Here is an 18,772-nt window from a genome sequence, read left to right on the forward strand (position 1 = left end):
ATTTATATGTGTAATAAATAGTCAGATTTAACATATCCTAGTTTCATATCTCATTTGACCTTTTAGTAGCCTCAGTTGAATGGACACTGCCAAAACTATGTAGTGGTATCCCATAGAACAAGTATTTTCTTATGTAGCACTGCAGTTTGTCTGAATTTGCTATGTCTTCAGAAGTCTGAATTTAAGCTTAAATTACTAAAATAGGATCTTCACAGGGCAATAAGCAAATTAGTCCTAAAATCCTGTGCATTATTTAGCACTGGAGTTGAGGAAGTGTTACAGATTCATATGTTTAGTTAATATTTGTTAATAAGGTATTTTACTGCATTATAATTTTCTGTTAAAGTGTTAAAAAGCATTTGTTCCTGTTACAATATTAGATGATGTACTTGCTGACCTTTTTTGTGTGTCCTTTTTCTTTCAGATTCCACTGCATTCTTTATGAGTACTGTCCAAAATTCAGTCAAGTATTCAGTTGGTACTAGATTTATGATGAAGTCTAACAGTTTCTAATCTAAGTTCAGATTGCTACACATTCAGCCATTACCATCACTGAAGTGTATCCTTTGCCATAAATTCAATTGATGCTGGTCTCATGTAAATTTAAGCTCTGTAAGTTAAATTCATAAGAGTGCGACGTACATTCAGCTTGCTGCAGCTTTGGTAAATATCATTGTTGGATTGTATCTTTTGTTATTGTCACGGCAACTTTACTGGACAGTAGTTACATCCGAAGACTTCTTTGTTGCTGTTGAGTGGAAACATTTATGGCTGCATGTAAATAGTTCATTTTAAAGAATTTTATAAAACTGAGGATTGCAACAATCATATAACAATGGCTACTTCTAATCTGGAAGACCTGAACCTAACACCTGAAGAGGTTGAGCGTTTCAGCAAAGCATTTAAAGATAAGAAGTTCAGAGATCTTCTTTTTGAGTATGCAGAAGAAATTTCCAACCCAGAGAACAAAAAACGTTATGAGGAAGAAATAACACTTATGGAAAAAGAGAGAGGAATGGATATAAAATTTGTACACCCTCAGCCTGGATATGTCCTCAAGACAAGTCTTAACGGGGAAAGTAAATGTTTTATAAATGTCTGCAGCAACAATTTAATTGCTAAACCTTTTTGTAAACCTGGAAGGGGAAATGGTGGTGGATTTGGACAGCACTGGTCCTTGCCTTACAGCCTAGCTCCAGGGAGGGAAGATATGAATAAAGAGGGCACAAAATATATGATTTATGATGTTGTTTTTCATGAAGACACACTACACATGGCTAATAAAAATACAGAGTTTAAGAAAATGGTTGATTCAACTGCACTTGAAGTGATTCAAAAACAGTATAATGTTAAATTAGATGAAATAAATCTGAAGACTTTAAAGACTAAATATAAAGGTGTGCCACATGCTTCAGTTATTCGAAAGCCACTGCCTGGTGAACCCGAGCAAATGGAAGATGATTTAAGTGGCTTACAGTTTCCTTATCCATATGATACTCCAAAAGCCAACACTTCTGAACATAAAAGAACTTCTAGTCCTAAACCCAAAGTAAGTCCAGTCTCAAAGGAGGAAAAACAGAGATCCACTATACCATGTAAACCTAAATATTCAATTAAATACAGGTCCTTTGTTGATTTGCAGGACTACACATATGCAAGAGATGCAACCCCAAGCACTCGACCCAAAGAGCTACTAATTACAATTGATCTACCTTTGTTGAAATCAGCAGGACAGGCAACACTGGATGTCACTGAAACTCATTTAACTTTGGATTCCCAAGACCCTGCATACTTATTAAATATAACTCTTCCATATCCTGTAGATGAGAGCGGTGGTTCTGCTAAATTCCTAAAAAACAAAAAGCAGCTTGTAGTGACTTTGCCTGTGCTACCATTGAAACAAAAGGCTGTAGTGCTGCCAGAGAATCAAAAGATGCTTGTCAGAGAAGATGAGACATTTTGTTCTGAAACAGATGCAGATGTTTCAGACTGCATGCCAGAGAAATGCATAGAATCTATTGAATTAGATGACGACAATACTAAACGACCTTTAGTTTCTGAGATTTCTTTTCAAGAAAGTAATCTGGATACAAAAGAGGGAATTGAGACACAAGGATCCTCACATGTTGTTCCAGACAGTTTGGAGAGGCACAGAAATCAACACACAGATATTTCTGATATATTATCCTCAAATAAAGCAGACATTCAAACAGAATTAAGTGATTCTACCAATACCTGCCATTTACTCTGTAGCAATGCACTTCTTGTAACACATAAGGGCACACTGAAGGAAAACAAATCATCACCCATTTCTGAAGGTGATTCAACTCAATTTGGTCACTGTTTTGAAACCCAGCTGCCTCAGAATACTAATGAAGGATCTGAGTTATGCCCTAGTTTCAAATGTATGCAAGATGATAAATCATTTACCCTGTTCTTCTATGTAAAGCATATACTTCAAGACAGTTTCAAAATTACTATTAATATGGGAGACTGCACAGCTAATTTCAGAACAGATTATCCGCCTGCATGTTATTCTTTGGTCATTCATTTTACTCCAGGAAATAACTTGGTTACAGACCAGGTGACTCTTAATATAAATAATGATCATACTGTCATAATTTTGAATAAAGCACCAAAAAGCTTTGGACTATGGAAAAAGTTACATTTTGGTACAAAAAGTGACTGCTTGCTGGTAAGTAGATTTCCAGTGTGAATCTCCGTGTGCCGTGTAGCATACTGTTGTTCTCTTCTTCCAGTGTTGTAATGTTAGAGAAAACATTTCATCCCATAGTGCAGAACTGTGTCCTGATTTAAGAGTTGATATCCCACAAAGTCAGATGTAACCTGTAGAATGCATCTAAATTTATGATGTGCCGCTTGACAGTGTGGAGCACTGGACTGATAAAGCACTTTCATAGCATCTGCAATACTTGATCTAGTAAGAAAAGATCCACCTTAGAAACTTTTAGGACTTGCACTAAAGTATTAAGACTGCTTGGCAGATTAAACTTTTCCAGGCATACAGTCCCTTCCTACCCTGTCTCATAATGTACCTATAAACCACCTTTCTCCATTCTTTTCCACCACAGAAAAATGGCAGATTATTGTTTTTTTGAGTTTGTAATTACCCCCCCCCTTTTTATTTGGTTTTGGTTGTCTTGACAAATCAAAAATTAGAGCATTTTGGATGTTTGTGTTAAATTGAAATACCCCCCCCCCGACACACACACACACACACACACACACACACACACACACACACACACACACACACACACACACACACACACACACTTATTTTTGGACCCAGGCCCTCTACTTTCTTATGACATATATTGCTTCTAAATGGACCTGTGGCATGGGAACTAGTACATAGCAGCAGGCACACTAAATGTTATAGTGTTTGGTATTTTAGTACTAGTGCATGACACTGCTGACTGCTTGGTCTGTATACATTTTAATGACACCAATAAGCTCCATTGAAAGAAGGCACTTAAGGCCTTTTTCATTTCTAAGTGTCTTTCCTCTCAAGATTTTATTTTTTTCTTTGTTTGTTAACAGGTAACCTGGATATCCCAGCCCTTTTCAGTCACAACCAAAGTTCAAACAAGGGCAGAAATAATATAACCATATATAAGAGTCAACAAGTCTGCAGACCCCTACAACATCTGGGACGAGAATCCAGACAAAGAGCCTGTGGCCCACTTCTCATATTGGGATTAATGCTACTGTCTTGCTTCTGGTGAGAAAAAAGGCAAACTGACATTGATTCCCAGCTGTGTGAAGTTGTGGTGAGACCAGCACTAGTAGTAGCCAGTAGGTAAATGACCATCATTCTTGACAAACCAAAATTTGTCTTTTCAGTAATTACAGCTAGCTACAGTCTAACCTACCTTCAGATCTCCCTAAATATTTCATCCATAAATCTTCACGGTCTATTATAGTAGAACCCCCCCCCCCCCGAGTTCTATGTAAGCCCCAGATATTCATCATAGGTGACGTAGCACTCCTTCTTTTATTAAAAACTACTTTACAAGAAGGATTAATTGCCTGAATTGAATCCTGAGCCAGACCCAGTAAACTCCTGTGCAAGGAAATTTGAGGAATAGCTACATGCTTAGTTTTCTCTTTTTTGACTGAAAAAATGAGGCCAACAGTGTTATTAATGGTGGCGGCAGCTTCCCCAGGGATGGACACAACATTCTGACAAAACTGGAAAGTCTTCCCTGTTCTCTCCCAGGATTCACAAGAGTGGCCAAACCTTGCTGACTGAGGGGACCCCAACAACTGCAGAGGATGTAGCTAAACCCCAAACCATATTGGCTGTAGGTGCTACACCAGAGGGATTTGGGGTAAAAAATGAGTGGTCTGAGGTACAAGTAATGGCCATATCATATTCACTTGCCAGCTGAGGCAAATAGTTAGCCAGCTGTGATGGCAAAGGCTGTTTGCTTAACTTTTTCTTTTTATGACTGGAAGAAGGACCATGGTCAACTGAAAAATGGTCCATCTTTTCTGGGGAAAACAGCAAATGCTGGTAAAACTAAGTGTCTTAAAACTCACATTTTTCACACACAGTAAAAACATTTTTAAAACACTTTGCCAGCCCCCACAAAATAAAATAAACACAATTTATCCACAGAAAATAAGGATTTTTAGTTACTTTAAACAACTTTTTTATCCTAAAGGGAACTTGTCTGCTCAGCAAAGGAATAGTAGAAGCCGACCGCCAATCATTGAAGACTCAGAAGAGAGTACTCTTCGATGTCAGTAAAGCTCTGAAGGGCATGGCACCCAAGCTTATTTTTAGTCAGCTCATCTCAAGCTGCCTGACAGTTTGGGCACATGGAAGGTGCCCTGAAGCTTTGGAAGCTGGCTGGCTGGTTGTTTATATCCTTGGCACAATATAATTTGTACAGCTAAGGCTACTGCAACAGTAATCATTTGAGCATCTAGTCTTATGTACATTCACTTGCACAACTGTACTTTTCCATCCTCTAGCAATATGGCTCAACAGTCTGCTCTCACCTCATCTGTGGCCAGCCTGATTGTATTAGGAGTTCTAAGACAGTGTAGCAACTGTCTTATGCTTACCAACTGCTCAGTACTTCTACCAGTTGATTGTACAACCTGCGAGAGATGTAAACATTTAAGAAAGATGGGTGCAACCCTCTTGCATCAAGCCACTATCAGTAAGCAGCATACCTCCACAGCTGCACATCAGTCACATCCCACTACTAGACCCATAACATACGCTGAGTCTTTAAAGAAAAATTTGCCAAAGCCCTCTTGAACCTACTGTAAAATATCTCACTCTCCAGCAAGCAAGGCAATACCTACTCCTCTATTCACTCATACTGCAAATCAAAAAAACTCACCCATGAGTAATTAGGAAAGCAGGCCTAAGCCTACAAGACCCAATAATTTTGCTTTCACATGGAGAAATGTTTTAGTCTTAGGTGACTCTCTAGTTAGGCATACAGATTCCACACTCACTAGATTGGACAAGAACTGGGTGACTGTAAGCTTCTTTTCTGGTGCCAGGATCTGTGATGTTTCAGGGGGTCTAAGGTCCCTTAAGCCAGACAGATATGACTATGACCTAGTGGTGACTTATGGAAAGGAACAATCAGAGGCACACTTCCCAGAGAGACATGCAGAAGACATGATGGAACTTGCTGCGCATATGAGGCAGGAAAGACCATGATCAGTTTCTTGTTTTTACTAAGAATTATTCCTAGCTACAAATACAAGATAATTAGCTTTAACAATTGGCTAAGTAGTTGGTGTCATTCTAAGGGGATCTAGTATGTGTCAACCTGGGATGACATGGTAGCTAAAACTTCCTGTTTTGGCAAGGATGGCTTACACCTGTCATACCAGAGCTTCCGCATATTGGTTAAAGACTTTGTTACCCCTCCCATAGTGCCTTTTTAGGCACAGCCCCCTACTAGACAATCCTACATAGAAAATACAAACTCAAATTCAGATAACATCAAGGTGGCAATAATCAGTGCTATGAGTCTAAATACAAAGATGCCAGAACCTGAGACCATCCTGCAACTCTTAACACATTCATATTTCTATAGTTACAGAGACATGGTTTCAGTGTAATGACAGCATTCCCTTTATAGCAAGGTAGCAACACCATTGCCCACAAGTCTCACTTGGTGCTCGTGGAGAACCAAATCACTGTTAAATTCAAAAATGACTTAATTGCTAACTATAGATCCCCAGCAGAGTTGCGCAAAGATCACAGAAATTACCTCAGTATCATTAAGGCATTAAATATCAAACCAAATATCTTCTTACTAGGAGACTTCAATTACCCAAGCATTGATTGATATGCTTGCAACCCTAAAATAGTTATGCTTAGTATTTCCTGGACTTCGTTAAAACCAATGGTTTAGAGCAAATTGTAAAACTACCCACTAGGGGCTCTAATATCCTTGACCTGATTCTTACTAACCTAGCTCCTGGCTGTACCCCACCCTGCATCTCCTCATCCCTGGTTAAGTCTGACTACAAATCATTCATTTTCTCTGTCAGATCTAGTAGTACCACCCCATCACCAAATGACAATATCTTTAGAGATGTCTCCAAGGAAAGCCTACTTTAGCTTGTAGAAGACCTATCAAAATTCCCAATAATCTCTTGGAAATGGACCCAGCTGAGAGAACTGCTGCATTCACCTTTGACTTTAACCAGCACCTGAACAGTTGCATAGAAAATTCAGTACCCATCTGCCATAAACATAACTGTAAATACAGGAATAAACCTCTCTGGTGGAACTCTAATATTAACAACCTCAACAACAAAAGAAGGAAAATAATAAAGCTTTGTAAGACATCCCCATCTCACTACCACAAGACTACACTGAAACATTCCAGCAAGGAACTTAAAAGCACTATTAGAAAATGTAAAGCAGAGTATGAACTTAAGGTTGCTACAGATTCCAGAGTCAACCACACATTTTTCTTTCTTTAGTCATGTCAGAAATTAAGGAATAATGTCTAATACTGCACTAAGCTCTTCCATAATAATATCACCCATTCTGACCGCAATGATATAGCTAATATATTAGCAAACAGATTCAGGTTCATAGATAGGTACTAGGCTATCAGCCCTAGGGTCTATACAAGCTTAACCAAAAAGGTACCCTGGCTTTCACCACCCAAGTAAATTATTTTCCTGTGCCCCTGTCGAGCAGAGCCACAGAGGTGATCCTGGGGTGAATTTCCTATTTGCCATCCAGTCATCAAGAGTTTTCTTGAAGAGTGCTAATGAGGAGCTATGTTTGATATAGATAGGTAGTTTGTTCCAGAGTATGGGAAGTCTCTGGGACAGGAATCTATCCCTCCAGCATGTTCTGTTTATTGTGGTGACAAGGTTTAGGTCCCTAAAGCATGTAGCACAAAGGGATTGGGATTTCTTTAAGTGGAGCATGTCCAAAAGCTCTGGGTTTGACATAACTTTGTATGTTAGGCATAGATCACCTCTGAGTAGGTGATATGCGATGGAGTAAAGCTGGAGTTTTTTTAAATGGTCTGTAAAGCTGGAGTTTTTTGAGATGGTCTGCGTAGGGCATCTGTTTGAGGCCAGTAATCATGTTTGTGATGTATTTCTGTGGCCTTTCCAGTTGTTGTAGATGTCTTGTGAGGTATATACCAAAAGGGGCGTTGTACTTTATAATGGGTCTAGTGAGTGATGAGTAGAGGGAAACAATTACCTCTTTTTTCCTGGATGAGAAACCTTTTGTGATGAGGTGTGCCACGTAGAAGGATTTCCTGACTACTGTAGCGATGTGATTATCAAAGAAGAGACTATTGTCTGCCTGTGTCCCAAGGTCTCTTATCACACTTTTGATGTTAAGTAGACTACTACCTATGTGGTAGCTTAAGGGTACAGAGTTTTTACCAAAGGAGATGACAATGCACTTTTTAGCATTGAGCTTGAGGCCATGGCTTTGACACCAGGCATCTGTCTCAGTGAGGCCCTTTTGTAGGATGTCCACATCATTAGAAGTTTCAATTATGGCTCCTAGTTTGCAGTCGTCAGTGAACTTTGTTAGCCAAATACTTTCTGTGTTAGCCTGTACTTCAGAAAAGTAGATAAACCAAACAGGAGAGGACCCAGGACTAAACCATGTGGTACTCCACTTGTCACTGATCTAAAGTCGGATTTGGAGTTTGCTACTTTCACAGTGTGGGTTCTGTCAGTGAGTCATTTGGCAACCCATCTTGTGACATAGGGATTTATACCTAGTTTAGTGAGTTTATCTATAATTCCAGAGTGGGGGATGGTGTCAAAAGCCTTGGCGAGATCTAGATAGGCTGTGTGAACCACCTTACCCTCGTCTACAACTTTGGTGACTGCTTCAAAGAAGTCAATCAGGTTTAGGAGACATGATCTGCCTTTTACAAACCTGAACTGGGTACAGTCCAGAGTTTGAAGATTACCACTGTCTTTGTTTATAAGTTCCATGATGATACATTCCATGGCCTTGCAGACTAGGCTTGTTAGGCTAATGGGGCGGTAGTTCCCAGGGACCATGGTGGCTCCCCCTTTGTGGAGTGGGATAACTGTCACTGTGCACCATTCAGTGGGCACAAAGCCTGAGGTGAGGCTATGACTGAACATGGTGCTTAGGTGGGGTGCCAGTTCATTCTGTAGTTCATGTAGAACGCAGCCTGGGATGTTGTCAGGTCCCATGGATGCTGTGTTCTTGGCTTTGGAGAGTGTGTTTTTTACCCGTGCAGCCGTGATTACAGGAACTTTGCATTCTTCCGGTATAGAGATGGGCCCTTTAGGGGGTGGGGGTGTGGTAAAGTTAGCACTGAACCTATCTGCCAGGATGTTGGCAATATCAATTGGTTCTGTATATTTAGTGCGATTGTGCTGTAACTCAGAGCAGATCTGAGTGTTGCCATTGAAATTCTTGACATAGCTATAGAATGATTTGTGATTGTCTTTAGAATTAGTGGCAATTTTGTTTTCATAACTAGCTTTGGTGGATTTTATGAGGGATCTCAGGTTCTTACTGAGGCTGACCAGGGAGTTCTTCCAGTCTTGGGATTTTACTCTTTTTTTGCAACAGTTTCTTTCTTCTGTTGTAGAGTTTGTTTATGGCAGGGGACCACCAGATTGGCTTCCTTTTTTTGGAGGATAGCATCTTGGTTCTGTTAGGGATAGCATGATCCATGCACTCGTGTAAGTACTTATAAAGTGTATTTGTGAAGGATTCAGCAGTTGTACCTCTGTTGTCCATCTGCATGGGTGTTGCGAAGTTTGCCACTTCTGTCTTAAGAAGCATGAAGTTGGCTTTGGAGAAACTTTTTTACAATGGTTTCCTAATGTGGGGTGGGGACGGGATATGGATGTCTAGGCTGATTAGCTTCTGGTCGGATCTGACCAACGTGGAATAGACCTCTGGTGTGAAACACCGGTCGCCCATGTTGGTAATGACCAGGTCTAGGATATTGCTGCCCCTGGTGGGGGTGTGAATAAGTTGATCCAAGGCATTGGAATTTATGAATTCCAGAAAACGTTCCTGGCATGCAGGTTCATATGTGAATACTAGGATAACTGCCCTGAAGGGCCATTTTAAGCCCATCCAATATCCTGAGGTCAGAATCAAACCCTATGCCTTGTATTTGTGAGGTAAAGACCTTAACTGTTATACCAAACCCACGCTGTCTGTGAGGTAGGTATCTTCACAGTAATGTTAACACCAAAGGCTTTGTTAGTAAAACACGCAGAATGAATGCAAGAAGACACTCTATTTCTACATGCCAGAATAGAAGAAAATCCAACAAAATGAGAGAAAGAACAAACTAAGAGAAAGCAGTTAAAATCCAACACTAAGTCACCACTTAGTGAAACTGATGAAGCAGAGATCATGACTGATAACTGATACCAAGCCTCACACGAAACCTATGCAGATTTAGTGTTAACTTTGCCTATCCACCCACATTGTTTCCCCTAACTGTCCCTGAGAATTTTGTTTCCCTTGAAATGACCTTGGAACAAGTCTTAAAATCTCTGTCAAAAGCTAAAAATAATACTTCCATTGGACCAGACAACATACCAGGCTGTATTTCATCACTGCCAAGTATACACTACCCAAGCTTCTGCTTAAACTGTTTGATCTCACTCTATCTACCAGGGTTTGTTCCTGATGCCTGTAGAATATCCAGTGTGACTCCCTTACACAAGGGTACCCCCCCCATAGACCCAAGTAATTATGAATCCATCAGCCTCACCAGTTTCATATGCAAAGCCATGGAACACATCATAGCAGAGCACATTTTTGCAGACATAGGCAACATAACTGATGTAGATCCCAATCAGTTTGGCTTTGTGAAGGGCATGTCCTGTCTCCTGAACCTAATAAGCTTCTTTGCAATGGTTATAAGGGGTGTGGACAGTGGTCATGTGCGCAGTGCTTATTTCATCATGGCTAGTGCTTTTGACACTGTCCCACATGCCAATTATTATTGAAAAATTAGAGAAGCTTAATGTAACACCCTACATTGTCTGCTGGATTACAAACTGGCTATCCAACAGATTCCAGGTTGTGAAAGCTGCTGGTTCCCTTTTTGAATATAAATTTGCAACTAGTGGGGTGCCACAGGGATCAGTTCTGGGCTCCCTCTTGTTTGATATTTATTTTGCAGACATCCAAGCCAGTACCCCAGAAGTGAAGTTGCCCAAGTTTGCTGATGACTCCAAGGTAGTCACTGTTATCTGTTCATTCACTGATACAAAACAGCTCCATCAAGGGCTGGAATATGCACATACATGGTGTATCAAAAATAGTCTGAAACTAAATGAAAAAAATGCAACGTAGTAGCATTTGGCAGAAAGTTTGTTCCCACCTCATATGTTATAAATGATACTCTTCTTCAGACAGATATGGTCATATGAGACTTATGTAGTAGCTTTCTCTCATTCAGTCATCATGTTTCCTCCATAGTCAGGAAATCCTTATATCTGACCCAATTAATTTACAAGGGAATATCTTCAGGAGCCAGATAAGTTATCCTACCTCTGTACTCTTCCCCTGTTAGACACATAATTGAATACAGTGCCTCCTTTGGTATGTACAAATCCAAGCATATCACTCAACTGGAAAGGCTCCAAAGATTTCTATCTAAGAAAATTAGAGCTCTTAAATCCTTCAGCTACCCTGATTAGCATGCCTGTCCTTCTACTTAGTATTCTACAGGTTGCTGTGAGGTGACTTGTGCTTCACTTTTCAAGCCATGAATTTGACCTCTTATTTCTTTGCAAATCCAGTAGCCCTACAAAGATCCACTCTAAGGATTTAAATCTACACCAGCAAATAAGCAAGACTTGCTGGAGAGATAGTTTCCTAACTCAACATATTCCTAGCCTGTAAAATAAATTACCACTGTATGTTAAACAAAGTACTACCTTTTCAAGCTGGTCTTGATGACTGGCAAGGTAAACACATATTTTCAACAGGGTTATCATGTACATCCTTGCTTATTTGGGAGGTGAGCACTTTTAAGTGCTTGGAAAGGGTGTCAATAACTTTTACATTTGTCTTCTGAAAGGTGTATATGGCTAAGGATGTCCCATGATCACTTGCCTAGTATGTTGCTGTGTTCTTAGTAGTTAATGTCATAAATATTTATAACATTTTGAAAATTCAGCTCTTTTTAAAGTGATGAGTTTACAGTAGTTACCATTTTTATGAATCAGAATTCCTATAAAAATAAAGTTGTATACATAAATTGATAACTGCTATAAAGCAGAGTTTGAAAGTATTACAACATGATACATTTCAGTTTGAAAGCATTATGACAATATATTTCAGTCAATCACAGAAACTCCATAATGTAACAGTGCAGTACTTTTCTTAAAGATTATTTGAGCAGTATGACAACTGTCCACCCCTGATTAGATGGCACAAAGCAGCCTTTGTAATACTGCTTTATGAAACATAATATATACATAATGAACCACCAATAACAAACTATTTATTAACCAGAAGCTTAACTGATAATTTAACAATTAATATAACCTACCATACAACACAGTGTGTAACTGTTTTAAACATGCTGTAAATAGTTGGGAATTTTTTTTTTCTTATAAAAAATTAGGAATAATTAATTTAAAACAACAGAATAAACTGACATGAGATGAAAGTGAAATTTAGTTGAACAGAAATGTAGAAACTAATGCCCAGCCAATATTGTTTAAGTAGATGCTGCTTTTTTCTTTAAAACGCTGGAGATAGATACTGTGTCATTAATGCCAGGAGCATTTGAAGCAGTAAGCCTCACCTGCCTGGAAAGTTCCCTAAATTCGAGTAACGTCTCAAAATCACCACCAAACTTTGTAACCACCACCCTGATTATAACAAAAAATAAAAACTTCTTAAAATTGGAGCATTCAGTCGAATGTCTAAACAGTGCATTTGTGAGTTTCTTCTTATTGATGTTGTAAGTGTGGTCACATATCCTGTCCTTGAATTTTCTAATAGTTTTCCCAACATAGAACACATTTCAAGAGCAGCATGTTGCTAAATATACAATGTGTGTAGTATTACAGTTGCAATTTCCTGGGCAGGGTATGGTTCTGTCAAAATTATGAACCACCAGGTAGGGGCCTTCATAAATGAACCTGCAAATCTTACATGCACCACATTTCTGCATAAGTCCATGACCAGTGGGTTTCTTCGCCCGCCCCCTGTGATTGCTCCAGTATTCACTTAGTGTATTCCAAAGGGAGAAACATTATCTTTGGAAATGATTCCAGGCGTTCTTTGATGTCATCAGTAAAAACAATATCCCAATTTACTCTCACTCTTCTAGTGTATAAATGAACATCATTAGTAAATAGAACAATAAAAATGGGATTTGCAGTATTGATTATGTTGTTTTGTGTCCTGGCCTGAACAAAACCATTTAAATTTACTGGCATACCCAAATTTGTTTTCATCCTAAAAATGGGTGAAAAGTGATCTTAACAATGCTCCTCCACTTCAGCCCTAATTTCTTTCAGTAATTGAATTGGGTAACCCCTTTCTACAAATAAACAAATTAACTGGTGCATCTCATTGTCAAAAGTACTGTTGCTTGATAACATTCTAGATAGCCTAACCAACTGGCCTTTAACGACAGACTTCTTTTGATAGAAGGGGTGGCAACTATCATAGTGGAGGTACGCATTGGAAAATGTTTCTTTTCTATAGATGGTGGATGTGTAACATTCACTGACCTGATTTTTCCCTAATAAAATATCAAGGTAATTTATACTGTCAATAACTGTAGAATAGGTAAATTTTAAAAACAATATAGAATTCTGCCAATGGTTGTAGTGTACTTCACATTGTTCCATAGTACCTTTCCACAATATGAGTACATCATCCAGGAACCTATAGTAACCATGAGTCAAGGAAAGGAATTTGGGGTAAAAACAAATCTTTCCCACATTGCCAATACAACATTAGAATAAAGTGGGGCATAAGCTGTTCCCATGGCAACCCCTGAAGATTGGTGGTAATGCTCTTCCACAAAAAATATAAAGTTATTGTACAATGTAAGTTCAAGAAGGGTGGAAACAACTTGTAGATCTTGTGTGAATAAAGTGGTATGTTCAGAAAGAAATGTGGAAAAAACATTCTACACCGATGTTATGGGAATTACAGAGAACAAACCCACTACATCCACAGTAATAAAGATGATGTCCTCAGAATATTCCAATGAATTTAGGGTCTCAAGCAAATACCACAAGTTTTTTTAAAAAGTATTTCAGATTGTAACACAAATTTACACTAAAAATCAATGTATTTAGCTAGTGGCTCAGTTTTAGAGCCTTTTGCTGACACTATTGGCCTCAATTATGGGTCTAGGGCAGATTTATCTATTTTTGGGATACCAAATATGGATGCCACTTTAGGTTTGTTTACTTTCAAGTACTCCCACAGCTCATGTTCTATATCCCTTTGCAAGACCATGTCAAGCAATAAAAAGTCCAACTTGGCATAAGCTGTATTTATTTAGTTTAATGAAACCCTTGGGTAAGTGTCTTCATTGGAAAGTAACTGAAACATTGTTAAAGAATTGTCGAAATTAGTCATGATAACCACCCCCCACCCTTGTCTGGTTTCATTGTAAATATTCCTAAATGGACCCTGGCATAGCCTGTCAAAAGTTGAAAACTGATTGTTTCGGGGAGACATAAATGTACTTTTCCTACATAGGGAAACAGAGTCATCAAAAGAAATAGCAGCTTTATCAGGAAAATACATTTTTAAATTTAAGCTTCTGGTAAATAATTTCAACTGAATGATAACTTGTACAATGTCTAGATTAAAACTGGGGATAAAACTAAAACCTTCTTAAAAACACACGCACTTACTTCAGACACAGTAACATCAGACAAATTAAAGACTTTGAAAGTGTCCTTAATTGCATTGTCCAATGGTAGATTACAATCACATGTGCACATTAATTTCTTCTGCATCTGCCCCTGCCCCTAAAGTTCTGAAAAGTGTCCATCTGTTGGGGATTCAGCTTGGGTCATGAGCCATAGCTGGAGTCTTGATGTCAGTTGGCAAGCCCTTCAGACATCCAGACTTGGGGCTGGTCAAAAAAAAAACTTCCCCATCATAATTGTCAAACACCTCATTAGTAGATTCCAAATTCTCTCTCTAAGAAACTATTCTGTTATCACGCTTAGAACCTGGTACAGGATAAGCCCTCTCCTGTTCGTATTCAGCTTTATCTCTCTCTGCTGTTTTTGCACTTTACAGGCTTTACTGTTTACTATATTGTTGTACACCCTGTGGAAGATATCAGTATACTGTTAACATTCACAAATGTCAAATCCATCTTAATTGCCTCATTTAGAGCCCTAAGTTCATTGTCTGGGACAGTCATTTTACATTCATTTTCCTTAATAATAATTTTTAAGAGAGAAATACCTGATGTGAAGTTGTTCTATCTCGACTTCATTCTCACTGATGGGTTCGGAGCCAATCCTCGGCTCCAACTTGGACAAATGCTAAAGCTCGAGGTCTTCAAACAGCTCGTGGCCTACTCCTTATCCTATGATGCAATAGTACTTCCCCGGATATCGTTTGCCAATGCAACAGATCGGGTGTTCGTCAAATAGCTGTGGCCAGTATTGCAAAACTTTGATAATTTTTTTTGGGATAATTTTTCATTCTTGTTTGATAGTTGTAGATTACATTTAGCTTCTTGAGACACTTGTCTCCTTTGCTGGTGATAGTGATAACTACTTAGGGTGCTTTCTCTTTTTTCTTGAAGCTGTTTTTTTTTTTTCCTAGGCCTATTTACAGTTATTGACACTTTTATTAGATTAGTATTTAGATTTAGAAAACTTGCTCCATATCCTTTCTGCTTTATTAGTAGCCCGGTTTTTATTAGGCCATTAATAATTATAATTTTTGCTATTACTTGTAGTTACATTTTATTCAACCCTGCAGATTTTATTAGGGTTGGATAATTGTTGTTAGTTTTAGTGTGCTGTGTGTTATACATAGTTATTATAGGTGACCCTCTTTATTGAAGCTAATTTTTGAGATTATAATCTGTGTGCTGTGTGTTATACAAATATACATTTCTTTTATAGAGTTAGAGTTTTTTACTTTGCATAAGTTAGAGTGATGTCTGTAAAAGCAAAATCTGGGTTTAAGAAATGTCCAAAATGTGGACAGAAGATGTCAGTTACAGATGGACATACAAACTGTGTTTATTGCTTAGGTGAGCTTCACCTGCAGGAAAATTGTGCTATCTGTCACTCCTCTAGCTCTTGCATTCTTCAAGAATGCAAGAGTAAACTCATGGCAAGTGGTCTCTTGAAATCCTCTTTTCAAGAAGCCTTAGACAAGGACAAGTCCACTAAGTCTTCTAAAGCTGTTTCTACAAGTTCATCATCTGGGTCGGAGCCAAAAAAGGGCTCATTGGCTTCCACATCTAAGTCTAGTAAGACTGCCACCTCGGCTCCGAAGCCTTTGGAGCCGAAGGTAATTGTGGTCAGTAGGAGCTGGCCCCCAGCATTGGAGCCAGTATCTCCCACTTTAAAGTCTCCTATTCTCCAGTCTGAGACATCATCTATTGCCTCCCGGTTCTCAGGACTATCGGATAAGGATGTGGATCGAGTGGTACAGAGACTTTTGCAGTCACAGGCACTAGCTAAAATTCTATTGAGTTTGACCCTTAGGGCTTTGGAACCAACCCAGACTTAACCCATTTCTTCAGTTCCTCCTCCGATTCGACCCGAAGTTTCAGAGCCAGAGTATTCAGAACCGATGAGTGTAGAACCGTCAGAGCCGACACACATTGTGCTTTCGGTTCCGACTACCCTGACTTCTTCGGTGCCTACCTTAGACTCTAGGAGCCGACACTCACCGGTCAGATCTGGAGAGGATAGTTGTACCGATCTTTTGGTGCTGACTTTGCCTCTCAGGGCCTCGGCTCGGGTGAGCTCGACACCTACCTCGGGCTCGGAGCCCTTGGTTTCAGCACTGCAGAGACTGCCTGTTTCTATGGATCCAGGCATCTCTTCGGACTGGAGCTGCGGGGCTTTTGATGCTACGAGGAGAGTGTTGCCCCCTCAGGCATCTACATCATCAATTCCAGCAATCTCCTTCCCTAAGGTTCTTGTGTCTGTGTCTGCTTCACTAATCCCTCAAAAGCGTAGAGACCCAGAGTCTTAGGTCCCCCCATCGGGTGAGCCCTTTTCTTCCGGGCCCTCCCCAGAAGCTCCCTCTGAGGAAGTTCTCAGGAAGAGAACTTGCAAGAGGAAGCATCTGGATTCCCCACAGGAATCCATCACATCAGATATTGACTTAGATGAGTCTGAAGGGTCTCTGCGGTCCCCCTCTGAAGATATCTCTTTTGGCGATATCTTAGAAATCCTAAAACAGAGGGGTGGCTGGAACTCCCTTAACCCTGCTGATGATAAGTCAGTACTCCTGAAGGATTTGGGGTATTAACCCTCTACCTCTTGGGTGACTCCGCCCTTCGATGAGTTGAAGGATCTTCTCTCTCGAAAGGCATGGGAGTCCCCAGATACCATAGAACCAGTCCTTTGGAGGCCAAATAAATTTATTATGCCACCTCAGGTCAAGGCTTTCCTTACCAAAGGAGTACCCATTGATGCTATGGTGGCAGCAGCAGCCACCAAGAAGGAGCTATCAGAGACCTCCACATCTGTTCATCCTCCTAATAGAGATTCTAGGATCATGGACAGAAACGGAAAGCGCATGTTTAGTTCAGCAGCCTTTACTCTTCGATCCCTGAACTATCTCAAACATTTCACCAGACTACACAGAGATCTCCTTAAGGAGTTAGGAGATACTCTTCAGGATGTGGTAGCTGTGGAGTTCTCAGATGGTGTAACCTCACAGCTTGCTACCCTAAATTCCCTTATAAACTCTTCCATGCATCTGATTTCATATGCAGCTGATGGAATGAGTATGGCAGCGGGTACAGGAATTGCTCTTAGGAGGCACTCATGGATGCACTTATGTTCCTTTGCAGAGCCCTATAAGTCAACCTTTGTAAACCCCCCCCCCCCTTTGATGGTTCATCACTTTTTGGACCGAAAGTAAAGGAAAAGCATACCAGGTGTGAGCAAGATGGAAAGACTCTGTCTGCCGTAAGAGTCCGTTTTTCCACTCTTACCAGACTTTAACCTAAAGATCGGAAAAGTGGGAAAATGTGGTTCCATAAAGCCCAAGGAGCTTTCTTTGACGCATGTGGTGAAACCCCCTCTAGAGGCAGAGGAGGGGGCAATAATGGGAGACGCTGTCCACGCGGCAGAGGTAGCCCACAAAATCAGGGCGACAGGGATCAGTTCTTTGGCAAGCCCTACCAGTGCTCCTGAAAGGAGGCCCGTCTGTTTGTCTCTGGAGGCAGTCAGGGGACACTTATCTTTGTACCCAGACACCTGGCTAAAAATCACAAAGGATCGGTGGGTACAAAGCATAATATCCAGAGGATATACTATTCCCTTTATTACCCCTCCACCCACTGTGAAACAAATCCCAGATGTTCCACCCAATCACAAGGAACAGGCAACCACAGAGATTACGAGGTTGCTAGAAAAAAGAATCATCCAACTAGTTCCAGCAGATCAGAGAGGATCCGGAACTTACTCAAGATTCTTTTTGGTACCAAAGAAAACAGGGGACTGGAGACCAGTGTTGGATCTCAGCAGTTTGAACAACTTTATCAAGAAAACACAGTTTTGGATGGTCATGCTACAGTTTATATGTCCTTTTCTAGGAAAAGACAATTGGATGTGCCCAATAGATCTCTGGGATGCGTACTACCATATAAAAATGGCCAGGCCGACCAGAGATCATCTGCGCTTTTGGCTGGGAGTCAGTCACTTTCAGTTTCGAGCTCTGCCCTTTGGTCTCACTACAGCCCCCAGACTGTTCACCAAATGCATGGCAGTAGTCACGGCTCACCTGAGGCGGTTAGGATTCCAGGTGTTTCCATATTTAGATGACTAGCTCCTCACCACCACCACCAAGCATGAACTCATACACGCAAGGGAGACAACCTTAAATCTTTGCAGTCATTTGGGGATTACTGTAAACTGGGACAAATCTGCTTTGCAACCATCCAGACGTACCGTCTTTATAGGAGCAGATCTCAACACAGTTTCCATGACCATAAAACTCCCAATGGAAAGAGTGGTGAATCTTTGACAACAAATTCTGAATCTCATCCCCAGAGACCCCCACTTTCAGTAGTGCTCA

General features: G+C 40.1%; 1 protein-coding gene across 1 annotated transcript in view; it reads left to right on the plus strand.

Moving 5' to 3' along the window:
- Positions 1-18,772, plus strand: part of DNAAF2 (dynein axonemal assembly factor 2) — a 675,691-nt gene that overhangs the window by 195,392 nt on the left and 461,527 nt on the right. Inside the window, exon 2 of the mRNA XM_044074277.1 lies at positions 425-2,695. Within this exon, the coding sequence (XP_043930212.1) occupies positions 836-2,695 (1,860 nt within the window). The 5' untranslated portion in view covers positions 425-835. The remainder of the gene's footprint in view (positions 1-424; positions 2,696-18,772) is intronic.

This window comes from Protopterus annectens, chromosome 6.part0, assembly GCF_019279795.1.
Source record: "Protopterus annectens isolate FY-2018-M chromosome 6.part0, PAN1.0, whole genome shotgun sequence".
NCBI lineage: Eukaryota > Metazoa > Chordata > Ceratodontiformes > Protopteridae > Protopterus > Protopterus annectens.